This window comes from Dama dama, chromosome 15 (assembly GCF_033118175.1).
Source record: "Dama dama isolate Ldn47 chromosome 15, ASM3311817v1, whole genome shotgun sequence".
Classification (NCBI taxonomy): domain Eukaryota; kingdom Metazoa; phylum Chordata; class Mammalia; order Artiodactyla; family Cervidae; genus Dama; species Dama dama.
The window spans coordinates 29264562-29287342 of NC_083695.1; the positions used below are offsets into that span (position 1 = coordinate 29264562).

Genomic DNA, 22781 nt, shown 5'->3' on the forward strand with positions numbered 1-22781 from the left:
TTTTTTTTCCATCTGCTGAAGTCACAATGTTCCTGGACTCTTTCCAGGCCTTGCCCACTGTGCACTGCCCTCGGGGATTTCAGCTTCCCCAAATTGTTCCGCCCCAGTGCCTGGGATAGGCCTTCGTCCCCCAGCCAGCTCCCAAGGGAGCTCAGAGGTCAGGAGAGTAGCTGGGTTGACCATCCCGGGTTCCACTGAATACTTCATTAAACACCGTCTCGATTAGGGTCTGTTAGCACATCAAAGCAGTGTTTGTAGTCTGGGAAAGTGGTGACAAAACAGACATTAGATGGCAGCTGCAGCTATACCGTGAAGTCTCTCTGGGTGAAGTGGCGGAGGAGGGAAGAGGGTCACTTTGGTTCTTGACTACAGCAAAGGCGAGATGAGTCCCAAGTGTCCACATTCCCTAACATGAATTTGTGCTTCGACTCATGACATCCTTGAGTTCAGGACTTTGTAAGTTTGCACTGCGTGGCGCAGTACGGCAAAAAGAGTAGGTTCCAGAATCAGCAAGCTCGGGGTTCCCATCCCGGTCCCAGCATCTGGGCGCCGTGGGAACCTGTCTCACCATGGGGTCTCACAAGGCTGAGCTTTGCCCCCAGAAGGATGAGTGCCACAGCGCTGCTCTTAGAGGCCTGGGGAGGGGCCCCAGGGCCACGTGTGGGAACCGCATGGCCCAGGAGGGCACTCGGTGAATATGACCCCTCACCCTTCAGGACTTGTCCCATCTGGGGACCCTCTGGTGGCCACCCTCCCTCGGAGGCGGCTGCCTGCTGATCAAGGCTGTGCTTGCTTAGTGCTGTCGTCATAGTGACTGTACGCTGACTCCTCCACTGTCTCCCACCAACGGGCGGAAGGACCAGTTGTGCTCCTAAGATGCTGAGTGTCTGAGGCCGATGGGTGCCCTGGGAAGCTGACTTTGAAACAGGGGAAGGGAAAGGGAGGAAGCAGGAGTGGGCAAAGGGAGAAGTTGAGCTGCAGTGTAGTCTCAAGGAAGGCCCGGCCCACCCCAGGGAGCTCTGGCGCTGGGATGGCCCTTCAGGAATGCCCCAAGTTGGGCTCGGGGGCTGGCCCGCCGTGAGGGGCCTTGGACATTCGGCCAAGGCAGTTCATGAAAAGCACTGACGGTGAGGGCTGTGCACCGGCAGCACCTCTGCCTTCACTGAGGGAGCCACGCGTCCCCCCAGGAAAGGCCAGTTCCCGGGGAGTTTCTGCACTGTTCCTGTGTAGAACTTGGAGGTTGGGCAGATTCAGCAAGCATGTCTGTTCCCCTTCAACTCTGACTTGGAGGATTCCTCAGGTTCACAGAAGTGGGAGAATCAGCAGGTGGGCCTCCCTACCCCTAATCTGAAATCTGGACACCTTAAAGATTTCCCAGTGCACTTAGGACAAACACCAGGCACCTTACTCTGACCTCCAAGGTCCTTTGGGGTCTGGCCCCTGCTTGCCTTTCCTGACTCATCTCATGTCAACATCTCTCTTTTTTTTTTTTTTTCCTCCCAAAGCTGTAGGGCAGAGATGCTTAATAGAATTTTCCACAATGATGAAAATATTTTACACCTATGCTATCCAATACCACAGAAGGCAATGGCAACCCACTCCAGTACTCTTGCCTGGACAATCCCATGGACGGAGGAGCCTGGTAGGCTGCAGTCTTATGGGGTCGCTAGGAGTCAGACATGACTGAATGACTTCACTTTCACTTTTCACTTTCATGCATTGGAGAAGGAAATGGCAACCCACTCCAGTGTTCTTGCCTGGAGAATCCCAGGGACGGGGGAGCCTGTTGGCTGCTGTCTATGGGGTTGCACAGGGTCGGACACAACTGAAGTGACTTAGCAGCAGCAGCAACAGCTATCCAATACAATAGATATTAGCTACATGTGGCTATAGAATACTTGAAATATGGTTGGTGAGACTGAGAACTGAATTATTTAATTTAATTTTAATGGCCACAGGTGACTAAAGGCTACCGAATTAGACATGGCGGCCCTAGCTACAAAGGCCTTTTTTCTGTTTCCTAGACACCCAAGTTTGTCCCTACCTTAGGGCCTTTGCACTTGCTACATGGCTTATATAGAATAATCATCATTTGGACCCTCTCACACTGGCTCCTTCTCATTTTTAAAGTTCCAGCTTCAGTATTATCTCCTCAGAAAGGCCTTCCTCCACCACCTAAGCTAAAGCATTTTCACATTTTCTCAAATTCCAGCCTCTCTTCATTACGTTACCATATTTTAACTTCTTCACAGCAGTTACCAATGCCTGGATTTTTCTCGTTTATTTCTGATTTTTGTTTGCTTATCGCTTACAACTAGAAAAAATAATAACAATGTAAAAATCTAACATTTACATACCACTTGCTGTATATTGGGTACTGGTTTAAGCACTTCACATATATGATATCACTTAATTCTCACAGTGCCCCCATGTATCCATGAGGACTCTGAAGTCAGAAGTTGACTTGCCCAAGGTCTCATACCAGGACTCTGTCTTGTTCAGCTCTGTAGCCCCAGCATCAGCTCAGGACAGTGCCTGACACAGAAAGCGAGGGCTCCATAAGTAACCATCGACTATGGGCTGGCTAGGACTCTCCTGGGCTGGTGTGAGCCCAGGATGGTCTCCAGCCCTGGGTGTGGGGCAACAGCCCTGCAGCTCTGTGGAACCACAGGCTGAAACAGTGGGCTGGAGGTGAGGTCATGGGTGTGGCCTACAGTCATACCCACCCAATCCTGGAGCCCCCAGTGGGCTGAGTGGGAGAGGAGTGGGGACTAGATGGGTGAAACTGGCAGACTTCTCCCGGGCAGTGAAGTGATGCTCTCAGCCAATGTGGACTCTTAGCAACTGAGGCTGGACGGGGCCGGGCTGGGGCCAGGCTGGGGCTGGGCCAGGGAATGGGGCTGAGCTGGGGCTGAAGCTGCTTAGCCTGTGTTTATTGTGCTTTCCTGGTGCCTCAGGCAGAAGGGGATCAGAGCTTTGGAGACCACCCAGCCTTTCCTTCCAAGAGAGCTCTCACGCCAGCCTGCCCCCCCCATCCCGCCCCATGGAAACCCTGGCCTCAGGCTGCCCAGCTGCAGGGGCGGGGTGGAGGGGGCTGTGTATGGTGGGTAGAGGCTTCTCTGCTGTTTTTTCCTGGGAATCAGCACCTGATAAGATGGCCTGGGCTCCCAGGCTCCCCCGCCGCCGCCCCCTCTAAACAGCATCTTCTCTTAATTAAAAAGTCAGGCAGGGCCTCCTGTCAGGAAGCGACATTCCATAAGGAGGGGACACTGGTGACCACCAGAGAGGCTTCACCCTCCCCTTGATGCCATGTCCCCATTTCCTGTGGGCTCCGCATCCCACCCCCTCTCCACGTGCAACCCCCACCCCTGCAGGCAGGGATTATGGACATGCAGGAACCTTGCAAGAGGAGCGTGAAAAGCAAGCGTAGACTCCATCAAGGCCTCTTTTCCACTGGGTGGCCTGGAGTGGGCTTCCCCACCTCCCAGCTGAGGGACAGCATTTTGAAAACTCTCAAGAGTTTATACACATGTGAGGTCAAAAGCAAGGGCAGAAAGTCAGAGTGGTATTCACACAAGGTTTCATATCAACCCAATAGTCTTGCTTCCTTAGCCTAAGAAAAGTTATCAAAAATGCTAAATGCACAAAGATATTCGTTGTAGCATAAAATATAAAAAACATAGAGACTTCCAGACCTAGTAGCCAGCAACTCTAGGCCAATCACGGTATATTGTGTAGTCATTTAAAAGATGTCATTTGGAAGGCAGCACAAATGTGGGAATGTGATTACCTTGTCGTGTTGAGTGAAAGAAGCAGGCAATCCCTATTGCGTGCTGGCTGGTTTCAGCCCTGCCTAGGTATACATGTGGATCAGAGGGAAGAAGGGAAAATGGAAACAGTTGTGTGTGAACAGGGGGCTCGGGGGGTGATGCTTTTCTTTCACAAAATGTCCTTTAATGTTTCTGAAGAGCTGCTTTAACAATAAATAAATGCCAGAAAAACAAACCAAACTCTTTTTAGAAAGCAAAGCCAAATGAGGGATCCAAAGTGTTTTCACTCTTCTCAGCTCAGATGTTTCCAGTTCCTCGGCCCCTCTTCACCACAACCACCCCGCGGCCCCAACACAGACCCGTGAGATCACCCAGCTTGCTGTGCAAACCAGGCTGGCCCCCAAGCCTGTCTGGGTTGGGATATAAGACCACAGACAGAGCCCAACTTCATCCTTTCTCCTTCCTTCTGTCTCTTCTCCTATCACATGTTTAAGGCTCTTTCAGTTCAAAAGTTAGTGGTTTTCATCTATCTCTGTTTGCCACCAGACTCTGGTTAGAGCTTCTACATCCTCCATTTATGAGAGTTCTTTCCTGGCCAAGGATGGCAAATATGTTTGTTCATGGGGGCCAGCTGTGATTGACTGGTTGTGGCTGCCAAAAGTATGAGAAGCAGCATAGAGATAGATTAGTTATGTCTGCCCTGGGCCCTGGATAGATGAGTAGTGGTATGTATCCCAGGTATTTTCTATCCCAGAGTAGTCTGGTACTACAAATAGGAGTTTGACATCTGGACTTTGACCTCAACCCTGCCAGTGCATCCCTGTAGAATCTTGGGTACCAAACAACTTTGTTCCATATATAAGGGAGAGTGGGTGTGCCCAGTTCCTTAGGGAGGGTGCTGGTGTGGAAAGAGAATGGCCTCTACAGTCTGATGGGCCCAGGAGAGAATCCTACCTCCATCATTTATTAGCTATTTGACCTTGGAAAATCTATTTCACCTTACTGAGCCCTGGAATTTTCATCTGGTAAATTAGAATGTATGCAGATATACTGTTGTTATGGGGATTAGAGATAGTGAGTAGGAAATGCCCAGTCTACTACCTGGCACACACTAGCTGTTATCCTGTTTGCAGGGTTTGATGGTACTGTCCGGGCAGGTGGCATGGAAGAAGGCCCATGCCGGAATGCCAGTCTGCTGCCCCTGAGACTATAAATTTCATTATGGCCAAATGGCCCACAGGGACGTCCTGTGGTGGTTCAGTGGTAAAGAATCTGCTGCCAATGCAGGAGATGTAAGAGACAAGGCTTCAATCCCTGGGTCGGGGAGATCCCCTGGAGGAGGAAATGGCAACCCACTCCAGTGTTCTTGCCTGGAAAATCTCATGGAGAGAGGAGCCTGGTGAGCTACAGTCCTTGGGTCGCAAAGAGTTGGACACTACTTACCAACTAACAACAACAAATGACCCACAATTAAATATGCTCACCTTAACCATGACCTTGTAGGCAGATAGCACAGGTGCTTGAGACATAGTTATTTGAGAGATAGAGACAAGCAGATTTTTCACTTGGTTATGCTATTTCTATAAGTTAAACACTCTGAATTTTGACCAAACATTAACATTTATTAATTGTTCATCACAGTGCATATTTTTAGTTGTGCTCAATTTAAAGTAAGATTTAAGAAAAGTAGATACCCAGGGCAATTAAGCATCTCACTAATTGTTAATTAATCTCAACCACTGTTCAATACAACCCTGCTTTACCTCCAAGCCTGAGTAAAACTCAGCTTTCTAAGTCACCTGCCACTCTGAGGCTTAGGACTTGTTCAGTGCTAGTCTTCAGTTCTGGGCTTCCATATCCAGCAAGAGAAGGAAGGCAAAAGTGGGTGAGTGTAAACATGCCTGAAGTGGGCATAGCTAAACAATTCCACACTTAACTAAAGCTAACTCTCAAACATAAGCTCAGTTTGCAAATACTATTAGGACACTGTTTCTTCACAGACTCCTAGCTCAATGACAGCCAATCGACTCACCCAGCCACCCATTCATGTCCTCAGCAATATGAGTACATATTCTGGGCTGTGGAATTGGAACATATCAGGTCTGGAAGGTTTCCAGAGGTTACGAATTGTGAATTAGCAGCTTGAAGACCAAATGCAGTTTGTTTAGCTTGCAGAGTAGTAGTTGTTTTTTTTTTTTTTTTTTTTTAATTAGTATCAGCATTTAGAAATCAGAAGATTTTACATGAAATATCCAATTTGAGTTTTTCTTGCTTATTTCCAAGATCTGACACTAGTGTGTCTGCATCCCCTCCTGGCAGTACTTGGCTGGAACTGATAGGCAGCAACTCTATCTTAGGCGCACAAGCAAGCCTTTGGCACTTTGCCACAGTCTCTACCACTCCCTTTTGTGCTACACCTGGCTTTCTTCATTCATTCATTGCCTGTCGTGCTTCTTATAGGCTCTGGAGTTGGCAGCATCTAATCTTCCTCAACTTCTCTTAGAATAGTGACTAATGAATGAACGGTTGCACCCGTCAGAAATCTTAGAGTCTAACAGAAAAGACAAAAAGTAAAAACATGGAATTGGCATCCTCACATAGAAATGAGAACAATAGCTAACTAAATATTTTAAGAACTTTGAGAGAAATGTGCGTAGTACTCTGGGGTTGTAGTAAATCAAAGCCAACTGCCTGGAGGAGGTGCTGTGGCACTGCGGTGTACATGCTGTGACCTCTGCTGGAGAACTCCGTGTGCCTTTTGGATGTGACAAAGGAACATCGCTTGCACAACTGCTGACTTCTTGGGAAAGACCCAAGGTGAGGGATGGGGGTGGGGCAGGAAGTAACTCTCCTTGGGAGAGCTGTCCAGAGCTTGTGGGAGGATCTCATGGCTTCTTGCCAGAGTCAGACAAGGGTGACAAGTTCAAGTGGGACTCTCGATCCTTATCAAAATACAGGTCAGAGCCAGCAGCATCTGATGGACACCCCAGCCCTGACTGATTGTCACCCTGACACTGCAGGGAATGTCTTGATAGAAAACCTCTCCCCATTCCCTGGCCTCACTGCCCCCATCTGTGCTCCAGCAGCCCAGCCCCTCTGCCCTGTGCGGGAGGCCACTCAGGAAACTGGCGGCCAGAGAACAATGCCTGCCCTTGGCCTCCGTCTGCAGAGCTGGGCCTGCAATCTCCGTCAGCAAGACCTGTCCCGAGATTTCCTCACTCAGGACTTCTGCTTCTGACCCCAACCTGGAAGTGTCCAAGGAAGCAAGAAAATGCGTAATTCACCCTGAGGGTTCAATGCTGGTGACTTCATACTATTTCATTCACATGGTGGCCCAGCCCCATCCATCCTGCTCTCCTCATCTCAGCTTACCCTGACCCCTGCCTGTTTGTTCTTTGCGGTTTCCAGGGTTTCAGGGACTCATCCGGGTGGCAGGGCAGCATGGAAACTAACAGCCTGGCTCCTGGGTCACCAGCTGTGACCCCACACAGGACATACTACCTCTCTGTGCCTCAGTTTTCTCATCTGTAAAATGAGGGTCACAAAGTTATCCATCTTATAATGTTTTTAAGAGCTGAATACGGTCATGTCCATAAAACACCAAGAACAGTGCCTGAAGCATGGGAAGAGTTCTCTGTGTTAGCCATACTTGTGGTTGGAATGGAGGAAGGCATCATACCCTTCTGGGACAGGAGGTCATTTTTTCCAAGTTCATAACCATAGTAATTATCATAGCTATCATTTACTATATATGCTTACCCTAAGCCTGGAATAGTGTTAAACTTTTTATCTGTATTCTTTCATTTACTCCTTGAAATCCAACAATGTAGATAATATGATTGGGCTTCCCTGGTGGCTCAGACGGTAAAGAATCCACCTGCCAATGCAGGAGACCTGAGTTCGATCTCTGGGTCAGGAAGATCCCCTGGAGAATGGAATGGCTACCCATTCCAATACCCTTGCATGGAGAATCCTGTGGACAGAGGAGCCTGGCAAGCTATAGTCTATGGAGTCACAGAGTCAGACACGACTGAGCAACTGGGCACACAGATAGTATCATTACCCCCATTTTGTAGGAAAAGACACTGAAACTCAGAGAGGTTAAGCAACTTGCTGAAGGTCACACAGCCAGCAAGTAGCAAAGTTGAAATTTGAACCTGTGACCATTTGGCTGCAAAGCCCATGCTCTTACCCATGATTCTGGGCAGGAGCCCAGTTGGATAAGTGGAAAGTGCAAGTAGTCAACTTTCTGTCCCTCTGCTTCTAAATAAAGTGACAATGAAGTTATGAGACTGAGTGTATGGGGGGCTGCCTGTAGTTCCTGCTCAGACAGGCAGTGTCTCGGTGGGGTTAACAATCAGCCTTGAGTGGGGGTGCTTGAGGGCCCAACTTTAAGAGAGATGAGAGTGGTCTGAATGACCATGCAATCCTTAGAGGGACTGTTGTTTAGCCTCTTGGTCGTGTCCAACTCTTTTGAGACCCCATGTACTGTAGCCAGCCAGATTTCTCTGTCCATGGGATTTCCCAGCCAAGAATACTGGAGTGGGTAGCCATTTCCTTCTCCATCAAAGGGACTAGAAAGGACTTATTGCAGATTTTCATTCTCAGCAGTCTAGCTTTCTTGCCCCATCACCTAAGTCTTATTGACTTTTATTTGCTTTCACTGAAGCAATAAATATAGGTATTGAAAAGGAGAGCTTTAGGGTATAACTGATTCCAAATGCCAGGCTCTTCACAGCTGTGTGACCTCGGATAAATTACTTAACTTCTCTGTGCCTCAAGAGACCCATCTGTAAAATGGAACAATGAGAGCTGAAACTGCTTGTCAGGGTTGTGGAGACTAATCAGTGATGTAATGCACAGCTCTGCCACTAAGGACATGGCAGAATTGCCTGGGCTCCGGCTCTATGACCAAAGTCACTGATGTGACTTCTGCCTCAGTTTCCTCCTCTGATGGGTGTGGATAATAGTAGTGTCACTTTGCAGGGCTGTCGTGAAGAGTAGATGAGATGATGTAAAACATGCTTGGCTCTTGATGGAGGTTGCTGAGTCCTTACTAAAATATTAGTATTTATAACCATGATGAGACAAAACTCAGGATACCAGCCCCACAAAGGGTTGTCAATAACTGTGACTCTAATATAAAAAAAGTTCATCCTTGGAAGCTACAGGCCTTGTTGTAAAGGCAAAACCTAAGAAACCTATGGACTCTCCTGGGCCTCCGGGGAGCGGGGCGGGTAATATCCCATTGTGGGTCTGACCAGAGTCTCAAACCCTCACCGACCCGAGCCTCCCCACCTCCAGCAGTTGCCTGGTGGGGCCCAGCCAGCAGAGCTGTGACGTTTGAGCTGCCCAGGGCAGGGCCTGTCACAGGAACATCGGACACAGTGGCCAGATCTGGTGACAGGAAGAAGGTCTGGGGTCAGAGGGGTGATGCATCGGAGGCTTATCCTCCTGCAGGACCAACATGACAAGCGAAGGGACAAAGAAAGCCCCAGTTCAGGGCTCAAGTGCAGGGGGATAGGAAGAGAGAGGCAGTCAAGGGTCTTGTTAAGACCACTGCCCTTCCCCGGGCAGTCACTGGTCATTGGCTCAAGTCTACAGGTGAGAGGGCTGCCCAGGGGCTGGAGCCAGAGGGGGAGACCGGAGTTCACTGGGCAACACTTCTCCTGCCTGAACCCCAGACCCCCGCCCATTAAATGGGGCTACTGATACCTGCTGCAACCTTTCAGGGCTGTTTTGTGGGTCAAATGAGGAAAGGTAAAACAGGAGCCTTGAGAGGGCAGAGGGCTATGTGTCCACGGACCAGCCAAGTCCAGGCACATGGCACCCCAGGCAGGAGCTCACTGGGGAGTGGGCACCCAGGTAGGTGGGGGCCCCAAGGGAGAGAGGACAGCATCCCTCCAAGACCCGAAGCAAACCTGGTTCTAATCTGGATGAAAGTCAGGGTCCAGCACCTGAAATCAGGGGGACAGCTGCAGTCTGACTCTGGGGGGGTCCCTGGTTTCTGTCTGCAGGAAGAAGTTGGCAGATGCTCAAGCAGAGGGACAGAGTGTCCAGGTGTCACTTGGCGGGGGTGGCGCCTCCTGATCTAGAGGAGCCCCCGGGAACAGGGACGGTGTCTGACTTTCACCGTGTCCAGCACAGCAGCCCACAGGCAGCCGGTGCTGAGCAGGTGTTTATGCTCCCTCATGCGGTGAGCATGCAGGGGACACCCCTCACGTGTACAAAGATGCGGTTGTCTTCCCCCTCCTCATACTGCGCTCAGTTTTGCTCTCAAGCCCCTTCCTCTGCTGAGGGTGAGAGAAATAACCCAGAGAAACTCAGCCACATCCTGCCTAATACTTAGCCCTTTAGGCTCATCGCTTGGTCAGTTCAGGACACCAGTCCTGCTCTCTCATCCTCCCAGGGTTACAGCTGTCATGGTGCTGGGGAGGGGACGCAGGTGTGGCCTGTGGACATCTTTGATCAGAGCCACTGTCCATTCTGCAGGGGCTGGTGCTGCCCTCTGTCCCCTGGGTAAAGCCCCTGAAGCCAGGTCGCCACACCCAGCCTCCTCTTCCTTGTCTGTGGCCTCCTGCCAGCCTGCAGCCCTTGGGGCCACTTCTTGGAGCCCCAGAGCTGCTTCCCCATCATGAGGCATGTGGGGGTCTGGGGTGGTGGGAGCTGCAGTAGTGGAAGAGGATGTCCAACCCCTCAGTGTCCTTGGCTGTGGGCTTCCTCTTTGACTGTACAGACTGACCAACCCGCAACCAGAGCCATCTTCTTGAGAGTTCTTAACCCCAGACATTTACCCTCACCCGTTCCCAGTCAGTCCTGGGATTGGCTTCCCTGGAGACACAGGGCTATGTGAAGAGTGGGTAGAGACTAGAATAAAATCAGGGTTCTGTAGGAAGGAGGAAGGGCGAACGAATGCTAGGGAGACAAGGAGAGACTCTGCTACCCAGGCACCCCTCCCACACACATCCAGAAGTACAGGGCAGGGCACCTGAGCCTCCCCCATCCCACCACCTCTGCCTGTCCCCAGGCCCTTCCCAAAGAAGATGGGGAGCAAGGTCAAGGAAGGGGGACAACGTCCATGGTGAAGGGGGGGATGTTGCCAAGGGCAGAGGGGTCCAGGAGCCATCAGAGCTGGCCCCAGGCCCCATCATGTGTCTGCAGGAAGATGGCCACTCAAGTTGCCCTCCAGTGGCTCCAGATGTAGCAGCAGTAGGTCGTCCGGGGACCTCCTGGGACCAGGACATGAATCAAACTGGAGGGGATCTTACTGGCTCCTGTCCCTTTTCTGCTCACCCCTCCCAGTCCCTCTGCCAGTCTTGATAATTGGATGGAGAGAGGGCTGCAATTGATGTTAGTTCCTACCCCTGGCATGAGGTATGGCTGGGGAGTCCAGGGTACCCGGCCTCACTACTCTGCTGCCCCTCAAGGCTAGCCCAGCCCTCCCTGATTAGTCAGAAAATAATCCCCATGCTTCCCTACTTGATTTCCTGTGTCTCATCCGCCAGATGGCTCTAGTTCCAAGATGACTAATGGATTTCATCTCACGTGCCAGCTTCTGCTGATTGATAGTAGCCATGTTGGAAAAAATTATGAAGCCTTGTCAAGGCTCACTGGGGGAAGACTAGCTGTGATTGATTAGCAATGTCTGCCATGAGTGCAGAAATAGAGAGTGTGGTACGTGTGATTTTAGCTCACTCCTCTCAGGACCTGTTGCTCTTCATCAGCCCGAGCTGGAAAGGTCTGGAGATGCCTTGTGGCTGACATCATCATGGGACAGATCAGAGCCGCAGTGTGCTGGAACATGGTTAACAGTTGGCTCTTGGGTCAGGGTGAGGCTGCTTTGTAGTTTTTGCCAATTTCTGTGGTGTGAATACTCCTACTGTGGTTGATTTCTAGCTGCCAATGTGAAGTCACTGAATGCAGAGTTGGGAAGAGATGAGCATGGCCAGCCCTCACAAGATACCATCTGAGTACTTACATATTTTTTCTAAAAACTGTAAAGCCTGCCACCTCTCAAAGCTCTGCCAGTGGTGGGCTGCTCCAGGAAGGGCACTAGACTAGAACTCAGGATCCCTTAACAGCCGTGAACCATAGGTGACTTACATCCTTTCTAAGCCTCAGTTTCCAGATCTATAAAATGAGGCCTGGGTTGTGGTGAAGCTCAGTGAGCTAAGACACAGGGTTCTTAGCATCAGTTCACTAAGCATGGTTCGTCAGACATGCTTCCAGGGCACCAAATCCAGATGCTCTGCTCAGAAATTTGCAGCGACCATCCCTGAAAAGCCAGTATCCCCACTGTGGGGTTGCACAGGAGAAGGGCTTCCTGTTTTCTCTGATGTCAGTCTCCAAGGGCAGAGGCTGCCTCATTTCAGTCTCCCTTAATAGGCCATCACACCTGTCACTGACCAAGTTCTCTCAGTAGTTTTTGAGCTACTCGTGTTTCCATTTGCCAGCACTCCTTAATGCGGAGGTTGCTTCGTCATTTCCGCTCCATGTGTGTGTCCTCTTCAAGCTTGGGAGCCTCATGGTCCTAAGAGGCTGTGCCACGCTGTGTTCATCCCACAGTAGGGTTCTGCATGCCTGCATGTTGAGGACCAGCTCAGGAATGCATGACTCTGTGACCATAAATACATACTCTTGGGGCCTCAGCTTTTCTACCTGTGGAATGGGAATAATAATAATAGTAGCTACTTAAAACAAAACAAAAAAAAAATAGTAGCTACTTTCCTCATTCATTGGGAGGTATATAAAATTGTTTGCATAGTGTCAGGCACAGAATAATTGCTCAATAAATGAATTGTCATTTGTCCTAGCAAGGTCTTGAGTGGAGGGAGAATGGGCTAACATATAGAAGATCCTCAAAGTTGGCAAACCACAGGTAGAGTGAGGACCAGGGCCTCAACCTAGGAGCACAGGCAGGACTACAGGCACGTGGGAAACCTGGAGACAGGACTTCTTCTGTTAGTCCATGCTGGATTCCTCACTTTTGACACTTTTGACATTCGGAGTCAGATAATGGTTTATTATAGGCAACTTCCCTGTGCCTTGTAGGGTGTTTAATGGTACCCCTGACCTCTATCCACTAGAAACCAGAAGCAGCCTCCCAGTAGTAACAGTCAAAAATGTCTTAAGATATTGCCAACTATTCCGTGAGGGATAAGATCCACCCCGATTAAGAATCCCTGTTCTAGCAGACAGAGCGAGACCGGCTCTGTAGTTAGTCACCCAGGTCCTAGGAGAGCCTGGGATGCAGAGCATCTGTCCTGGCAGGATGGGTGGGCCGGCACGTGGCAGAGACAAGTGGCAGGTGGTCAGCTGCAGGCAGCCTGGCAGCAAGCACCAGGCGGCATGGGTTGGGGCTAGGACCCCAGCTGCTAGGAGCCCAGCAGTCAAACAGGGTCAGATCACAGCTCATATGACGTTGAACTCGGGCACACTCTGCGGCCCTTTTCTTCTCTATTCAGGATCAGGACTGGATCCAAGGTCTGGATGGGGCAGAGCCTTCTATGTTTTGGGGTGGGGGGGGTGTTGAGGAGGAGGGTTAGTAGAAGGGGAGGGCTAGTGAGGAAGGGAGGAGGAGGGGCCTTACCTGCCCAAATTAGAAGGCTGCCCCTTCCAGCCCTGGTGACCTTCATGACCTCCAGTCTGGAAAGCACAGTCTTCCAGGAAAGAGAGACCAGGTTCAAATCCAGGCTCTGCTACATGGAAATTAAGCCTAAAAAATAACAGATGCTGCCATTTAAGACAGGGAGACCACCTTAGGCAGGTTGCTTAACCTCGAAGCCTCAGGTTCTTCATCTGTGAAATGAGGATAATGCCAACCTCATGTGGTTGTTCTAAGGATTGAACGTGCTGTTATAAGGACTGTGCTTAGCATTGTGTCTGCAACATCATAGCCACTCAGTAAATGTTGATTGAGTGAGTGAGTGAATCCTCCTACAGCAAACCTACCTCTCCGAAATCCTTTTGTTCGTTTTAGTTCTCTTCTCTGGAATCTCTCCAGCTCTCTGACATAGGAAACTCTTGATTTCTCAACAGGAGGAAATGAGCTATTCATATCTGTGTCACTAGCGCATCAGGCCTGGTAGATATTAGGTAATTAAAAAATGAAGTTTTCCTTCCTCACAGGCAACGACTGTGCCTTATTCATCTTTATAGAGCCATAGCCAAGCACAGCTTACAATATACTGTAGGCTTTTGTTAAATGTTTGCTGAGTGAATAAATGAGCATGCTAAAAATGGTTGAAAAAAAGGTGTGACATAGAGCACTACCCGGGATTCTTTACTGGAGTCCATCCCTACGTGCCCCTTCAGGAGGAACATGACTGTCTTGGTTGGAGGAGATCAGTCAATCCCTAGGAAGGGCAAGTGTGGCCTCACTGAGGTGGTGAGTGAGAAAATCGACTACACAGGCCATGAGAGGCAGTGTGGCCTGGTAGGAAACCTCCTGGATGGGGGGTCAGGAGACCTGGGTTCTGGACCCATCCCTGACACCCATCCACGTGGTGACCCTGCATGGCCACTCCCCCCTCCCCGGGTTCTGCTTCTTCATTTGTACAATGGGGACTTGGCCATGCCTTGGGGTGATTCTTATGGTGCTTGGCCAGGGTGACCGGTCAACTATGCCTGAGCATGGCCAAGTGACCCACATGGGAGACCCACCAGTGCCATCAAGGCATGGCTGATTTCACAAAGCCCTCGGCTCCCAGGCTGCTTGGGAGCTGCAGGGCATTGAGCATGGTGCTAGGTGAAGCGTGCTCTCTGAAATCCAGAGCTCTGATGGAAGCTGGCAGGGGTAGGGCTGCAGTTAGATTTTCCAAGGGGCCTACAGATTTTCCAAGGAGACCCTCGAGGATTATCCTTAACAAGGGAAAAACTGTTAATGATAGAGTCTTTTTTGGTAAGTCCTCTATCCCTCTTCCCCTTCCTAAGGCACAGAATCAACTGACAAACACAGGCTTTTTCCATTCTGAAGTCTGTGTGAGTGGCACATGGGGGAACGCTAGCCTGGAAGAGCTTGACAGAACCACATTCCCTTGCATCAGAAAAGCGACCCATAAAAGAAAGATGAGAGGGTGGGGACCAGAGAGAGGAGCCAGAGGCTGAACACAGTGGGCATCCGGGGAGAGGACGGAAGCGGTCTGTGGGCAATTTGGGCGTGAGGTGGATTGCTTTTTTCTTTTTACTTTATTTTTAATTGAAGAGTAATTGCTTTACAATATTGTGTTGGTTTCTGCCATACATCAACCCGAATGGGCCATAGGTATATATGGATTGCTTTTTGAGTAAAAGGCGTGAATGAGGAGACAGGAGCTCCACCGGTTACTATCAGCTTGATCTTGGGGGTTTTGTGCTGTGCCTCAGTTTCCTTATCTACAAGATGGGTATAACAGAATCTACTCTGTAGTGGGAAACACTTAGAATTGTGCCCAGCATGTCGTAAGGACCATAGCGGTAGGTGCAGCGGTGGTGGTGGTGGCGGTAATGTAAAAACCCTTGAAATCAGCAGTAGAATTTGTATTACTCGGCAGGACCCAGCAAACCTCTCCTCTGGGTGGGACCTAAGTGCCAAGTCTCAGGTTGGCTTACCGACTGCATCTGGTGACAGTTGCATGGCTAAGGCCACTAAGAGCAGACAGCGCCATCGCCGGGGCCCTGCTGTGTCACCAGGGACGCCGCCCCCAAAGCCTGCGCCTTGGGAGCCTGGCGGGTGCAGGGCATCTGCTCTCCATGTGGCTCAAACCATCCCCAGATTGCCGTGGACTGAACTTTGTCACCCGCCTGTTTCTCACGAGGACACTTCCCCGGGCCAAGAGGCACAGACTTTCCAGCTGGGCTGGGCCCCTTTTGCTAGTGCACTCAGGGGATATTTTCAGATTCTGGGTGACGTTCCCCTGCCCCTCCATCTAATAGGTCCCAGATGTCCCCTCTTCCCTCGACCTCCCTCCTTCTTGCTCTTCTAAAGCCTCACTGCCGGCCTGCCTGGGGCCTCCTCACCCGGGAACTACCTCTCTTGACTCTTTTTTTTTTTTCTAAAAAAAAAAAAAATTCTGTTCCCTTTAATGTGATGGCTTGACAGAGGCCAGTATGAAAGAGGCTGTTTCCTCCTGGAAGGGAACCAGGATGGAGAAGCAGGCAGATGAAGGCAGAGAGAAGGAAGCTGGCTTTGGGAACACGAGGAGCCAGGGGAAATATAAGGAGTCTTTATTGGCCAGGCATAAAAGAAGCGACAGGAGTCGCAGCTGTGTTAACGTGGCCAGGTCACCAGGGGCTAGGCGGACTCACAGGGCCCAGCCGGGAATCCCACGGGCCCTGGGCTCTGGTGAATCATGTTTGCAGAGATGCCTTTCAGTTCGCTATCTCTCGGCTGCTGCTTTTTTCTCTCCCTTACCTCCCTACCCATCCTCCTGCCCCGTTTGCGGAACATTTGAATTTGTAATTCTCGGCTCTTGTCGGTAATGAGATAGGGCTCTTGCTGAGGCCTGTGGGAGGGAGGAGGGGGGAGGTGGCCACAAGGAGGAGGAAAGAAAGGAGGGAGGCTGAAGGGAGGGTGGGGCCGGGGCACAGAGGTGGGCGGTGAGAAAGAGGGAGTGGGCAGTGGACCCAGGAGGGCAGAAAGCCTGACTCAGAGCTTACCAGAAACCAGGACAGGCCTGATAGCCATCAGGCGGGGAACTCAGGGAAAAACCTCCTTTGGCTCCTGCCGCTCCTGCCTGTTTTCCGTTGCGTTCCGTGCGAGCATGCTGATGAGACAGCGGGCGTGCTGATGAGCGCGGTGTCCAGGTTCTGTAACACTCTGACCGTTGTCAAAGTGCCTTGGTGCCCAGCACCCCACCTTTAGCAATGCCACCAAGAGCCCAGACTGGAGCAGGTCCCTCAGAGCCTGTTTTCTAGGGTGGGCAGCTGAGGTATGGACTGGAAGTTAGGGCCCCAACCCAGCTCCACCTGGGGCCCAGACCTCTGGATTTCTCATCCAGTGATCAAAATACAGAGGTGAAATAAAGGGGGAAGAGATTAGATTGGTGAAAGTGGGCCAGGAAAATGCAAACTTCGGAGACCAGCTGGAAACCCCACAGCTGAAAAATTCTTGGACGCTCCTTCTAAGGCAGCCCTTATGGCGGTGACACTGACCCTGGCATTTTCTCTCTCTCTTTCAGGGCCTCCTGTAAGTACTCCTGTGAAGTCTGGTCTCCAATGTCCAAAAGGCCTTGCTCTATGCTGGTAACCGGGCCCGGGGTGGGGGGGTCTGAGCTCCTTATGCTCTGCACTGAAGTCTGCAGGTTCCCCCAGAAGGTGGACATGGCCATCACTTTGCTTCCCATCCACCTCTGCAGCCCCCAGGGCCAAACAGAGGTTGTGACTGGGGGAGCCTGTCCCCGAATATAATCTGAAAGGCTGGCTTGCCCCCTTGTTAGCCTGTTCCTTTGTCCTCCGAAGAGGCAAGTGGAGTCAAAGGAGCCCCAGGTGTTAGAAGAAAGAGGTCATCTCTACTCAGGTCTGGGTCCTTGAAAGATCTCCTGCTCTTTCAGGAAACAGGTCGGTGAGTGGCTCTAAGTGTGGACCGCTCCTAGAATGTGGTCTTCGCCCCTCTGTGTGGGCAGCTCCACCTGGCCAAGTCACTTCAGGCAGGTGGTGGCTGTTGGTGGTGGTGTTTTTATGTAAGAGAGTGGTGTCAGTGGGTTAGATTGGGAAGCAACACAATGTCAAGGCAGCCAGTTGGTCTCCTTCCCCTGGTGTCGCCCTAGAGTCCAGGGCAGGGCGGGGGAGCCGAGCCATTTCCAGAGAACCTGAGAAGAGCCCGAGGAGACTGTCTCCCTGAAGTAATGGATCCAGAGAACAGGAGCATGTCTTCTGAGGACAGCATTTGATACCCCAACAAAAGGCCCAGAGGTCACCCCCCGGGGAGCTGGGGATTGGAGTTGAAAGGGCCGAGCCCTACGCATCAGATCTTTCTCAAGGATCCTGAAAGCCTATATCACCAGCCCTTCCTCAGAGAAGTCATTTCCATAGCCGTTGTCTTGATCTGAACCGTGGAGAGCAGCTACCCTGTTTGTAACGAGACCATGATGTTCCATTCCATCCGTGTTCTGAAAGGCACATTGAACCCAGCCTGACGATACCGCCCAGCTTGCTGGTTGCTCACTTAGAGAGAGAGGAAAATCTTGTCATTCCCTGAGAGGAGGAGGGTTGATTTATCATGCATGTTTTGGATGTCAGACCTCAATTCCTGTCATCAATCTTCCAAAATAAACTCTGCATAGGAAACTTTGACAGACCACCTGCTGGAAATGGGCTGCTTTTCCCTTTCTTTTCAGACAAAGCCAGAAAGAGTCCCCACCTCCCCCACTCCAGGGACCTCCCCCCAAATACCTGGTCCCCACAGCCAGGCTTCCTGGCTAACCCGAGTCAGCGCTGGGTCCCTGCCTGACTTGGGGGTTGTGCTCCCCAGGAACGCAGTGTCCTGAGAACTTCTACAGGCCTCATCCCACAGTGGTTCCCAGCCAGGGACGTGCTGTCACTGTGGAGGGCTCTGCAAGGTGGGAGCAAATTGGGAGGTGGTTGAGTGGGCTTCCCAGGTGGCACTAGTGGTAAAGAACCTGCCTGCCAGTGCAGGAGACATAAGAAACATGGGTTCAATCCCTGGGCCAGGAAGATCCCCTGGAGGAGGGCATGGCAACCCACTCCAGTATTATTGCCTGGAGAATTCCATGCACAGAGGAGCCTAGTGGGCTACAGTCCATGGGATCACAAAGAGTCAGACACAACTGAAGTGACTTAGCTCGGATGCATGCATGGGTGGGTATGATTCTCTCCTAATGTCTGCCCACCCAGCCCCCAGCCCCACGGAGTGAGGGACAGGGGCCCAGGTAGCTCTCCTGAATTCTCAACCTGACACAGAAGAGGCCTGAGTCTTCACCCAACCCTGGCTGAAACCACAAGATGAGGAGGAAATTGGAAGCCAACCAGGGTGGAAATCAGCCCCTTGCCTGTTCTCTCTGCTTCCCACAATGGAAGAATGCCACCGGCCAGAGTCAAGGAGAGGGAGATGGCAGTTGATCACAAGGCTGGTCTGCCGCCCTTGGGGTGTTTTTCAGGGGCGCCTCCTGGGGTGACTCCAGTTCCTGTGGAGAGTCAGCACCTAGAGAACACAACCGTGGAGAATGGATTTAAGTAGCAGCGGGAATCATCTGAGTGGTAGAAAATTGGTGCCCACCACTGCTGCATCCCCACTGCCCATGACAGACATTGCTAATCGATTAGGAGGCATCTTAACAGAGAGCTTTACTCAGTCACTACCAGTCTACTGGAGTCCACAGTAGCTGACAGTTGTTGGCCATTCTGGCTCTAGATTTAAGAGAGTGTCTTAATGATGCCAGCTGTGAGACTGAAACAGGTGACCAAGGGAAGTATACGTGTCTCTTACTCTGAAGGAATATGAGGAAATATAGGATGTTCAGCTGCTAGCCTTGGTTGCCGAAATACTAGCCAACACTTACTATGTGTTAGACACTGTTGTATTTTTATGGAAGCAGTGTAATAAAGTGATTACAAGCATGGGCTCTGGAGCCAATCCACCTGGGTCCGAATCCTGCTTCTGCCACTTCTAGCTGTGTGACCTTGGGCAAATTACTTTACCTCTCTGTGCCTCAGTTTCCTCATCTATAAGATGAGAATGGTAATAGTACCTGGCTCATCCAGATGTTGTAAGGAATATATACGTAATTATATGTATGGCCTGGAGAAGGAAATGGCAACCCACTCCAATATTGTTGCCTGGAGAATCCCATGGACAGAGGTGCCTGGCAGGCTACAATCCATAGGGTCACAAGAGTTGGACATGGCTTAGTGCTGTCTTTCTTTCTTTCTTATATGTATGGTTATGTGTGTATATGTATACATATTATACATACCTCTATGTGTGTATAATTATGTATATACTTTTCCATGTAAAATATGTTAACTCATTTAAACTCTAGAAACAGAAGACTTCCCTAGATGATCCCCAAAGATTTTCAGGAGGAAATTATTATTCTTTGTATTTTTATTCATTAATTTACTACTTCATTTTATTTCTATCCTACATTATTCCAAGAAACATTTGGGAGTGACTCATAAACTAGATAAGGAAACAGTGGGTGGGTGTGTGGAGAGCAGAGGCAAGAAAACAAGGGGCATCCAAGCTGATGATCCCACAACATCCTGTGCAGACAAGCCACGGGTTCAGCCTTGAGCTTCCTGGTGGACAGAGCAAACAGGAAAGCAGAGCTGTTGCAAGAGTCCAGGAGCAGGGAGGGTTAGGTGAAGCACTCCTTTACCTGCTGCCAAGACCCTAGAGAACGTCCCCCGCGTGTAGGTGATGTCGGTGGTCAGCACACAGAGCGGTCAGTAAAGTGCCCCTCTGTCCGTCTCCAGGTCAGAGCCCCTGCGTGAGGTTGGGAACCCTCCACAGGCGTGCCTGCCTCTTGGGGCGGAGGGAGGTGGCCGCCCCTCGTTGGCGCACTCCCTGATGGCATTTAGAAGAGGGACTGGCTCAGCGCTGCAGCTCTGGATCAAGGAGGACACCAGGGGGCCCCCAGGCTGTCTCTGTGGGGCTGGGAAAGAAGGCGGCTGCATTCCCAGGTTCATTTGTTCACAAACATGAATTAAGGACCTACTAAAAGCTCAGCACTCCTCGGCACTGGGGACACAACCATGAGCAAAATAGAAAGTGTGCTGCTGGCCCTGGGAGCTTACCTTTTAGTGCCCTGGGGGTAAAACTCAGCAGAGAGGGGTGGACACTCACCCTCTACCTGTGGGGCCGCTAACCAGCATCCCCTGAGCCCGGTTCTCTGTGGGGGCGTCACCACTCTCCACCCCGCCTCCCAGACATCCTCAGAAACAAGGCCCCAGGAAGGGGGCCTTATTCCTGGTACTGCCTGCATTTGCTCAGCAGCCCGGAACTAAGGGACCTGTCTCCAGGTGGGCACCCTGAGACCTACTCCTGGTGTTGCCGTGGGTTTCTGGGAATAGCGGGATGGCTGGAAGGAGAGAAACACAGCTGATGGCTGTGCCCATGAAAGGAGAGAGTGGGCCTAGCTGCACACACCTCCCAGCCAGTCCTCTTCTCTTCCAAGGGCCATGGTCCTCAGTGCTTGCTCCCTGCCGGCCCTGCGCCATATGCTCTACATACATTATCTCATTCGACTCCAAGAGGTAGAGATTGTTCTCCCATTTACAGGATGAGGAAACTGAGATACAGGGAGGCCAAGTGACTTGCCTGAGGTCACTGACTAGTAAGTGACAGCCAGGCTGGCTGACCCCAGAGCCCTGCTGTTAATTGAAGCCTGCTTCTCCCTTACCAAGACCCTGTCTCTCCTGACCCCAGGCCTTGGCCATGCCAGGGTGGGGCTTGGCTCCAAAAGCTCTCTCCAAGTAGTCCTCCCACCCTCTGCAGGGTGCCCCGCGACATCCCACCAGGCAGCTCCTAGAACAGTTTCTCCACCACTCTCTTGTATCAGATCTCTCTGGAGGTTGGAGGCCAGAAGGAAAAACAAATGAGTTTCTCATAAGCTCCTGCGTTCCTGCGCCCCCTCCTGTGCATATGACTCTGAGAATAACTATTATGATCAATGCTTTGTTGAATGTTTTCCTCTTTTCAATGGGATTTTAGATCCATCATAGGGAGTCTTTAGTCTACACCCAGAATTGCGCTAGGCAAGAGTCCTAGAGTTATTCATATAAAGGGTTTGAGACAGACATGGCTGTGGTCAGTGAGGACAGGCTCCTGGAGCCACATGGGGTGGGGTCCAGCCTCCTCCTCACTCTCAGGGCCTATTCCCTATAGAGAGAGGGGCCTGAAGCCAGTTAGAGGCATCAAAGGAAGGAGGTCCCACTGCTCCCCTCACCATCCCAACAGAGGGGAAGGGGTCCCCCCAGGGAGGCTCCCACCCTTTCCCACCCTCTGCTCCCTGGTCACGGTCCATTGGCGCAGATGGGGCAGGTCCACCAGAAGTGTCCCAGGCAGACCGGCTGCACCAGAGATGAATTCTGGCTTCTCCTGTGTGGTAGGACAGGGAGGGCCAAGCCCCAGGCCCTCAGGCCCTTTCCCAGGCCCGGGCCAGAACACGTGAGTAGGGACCCTGAGGCACAGAGGCTCAGAGAGAGGGGACATGCTGGTGAGGCCCAGAGCTCTGATGCTCCTTGAGGGATAGTTATGAAGAGGCATTTTTGTCTTCTGTTCCCTGCATAGACCCTGGGCCTGGCACAGAGAAGACCTCTGCTAACTGCTTTCCTGAATGAATGAATGAGTGACTGAATGCATGCTACAACTGAAAGGAAGTTTAGTGATTAAGGCCTTGTCTTCATTTTGTTTATAAAATAACAGAGGCTCATAGAGCACAAGGGACTCCAAGGTCATACGGCTAGTTGGAACTATCAGATATTGCAATACCCTGACCTTCCTAAACTTCACTTTTCCTCCTTAATTTCAGGGTCCTGCTGGAAGACCCGGCCTCCCGGTAAGTACCTTTCATTTCTTTTTCACTTTGCCTTTCTCTCACAGGCTCTTCCTCAATCCAAGGACAAGAGAGGGTGGGTGGCCGCTTTCCACCAGGTGTGTCTGGATGGGAGGCCTCTTTTCAGCATCTCTAACCTATGGCTAAGGGTACACCTGGGTACCTTTCCTGGGGCCCCAGGCAGGCAAATGACAGCATGTAGGCCCCTGCAGGGCTGCACCTGACTTCAGACTGGTGGCCCCATAATGGGGGGCTGGATGGGAAGGCAGCCCTCTGGCTTGCTGGTTATCCTCCTGCATACCAGCTTCATTGAAGGCCACTGTCCCTGCTTTGTCCCCTGGTAAGAGTAGACTCAAAAGCTTTATTTTCCCCCCGAGTTACAATTTCTGAGTGCTAGAGAAGCTGGGTCCAGTAACCATGGGGGCTTTGGGACAAAAGAAATAGTACTCATAGCCTTCTCTCACTGAGACCTTAATACACACCAGGCAGCTCTTTATACATTTGATTTGTTCACCAA

General features: G+C 51.1%; 1 protein-coding gene across 3 annotated transcripts in view; it reads left to right on the top strand.

Annotated features, from left to right (window-relative positions):
- COL13A1 (collagen type XIII alpha 1 chain) overlaps positions 1-22781 on the top strand; it is a 150495-nt gene that overhangs the window by 45144 nt on the left and 82570 nt on the right. For all 3 annotated transcript variants that reach the window (XM_061161702.1, XM_061161703.1, XM_061161704.1), the window contains exon 3: positions 22241-22267. In XM_061161702.1, coding sequence (XP_061017685.1) covers positions 22241-22267 — 27 coding nt within the window. The remainder of the gene's footprint in view (positions 1-22240; positions 22268-22781) is intronic.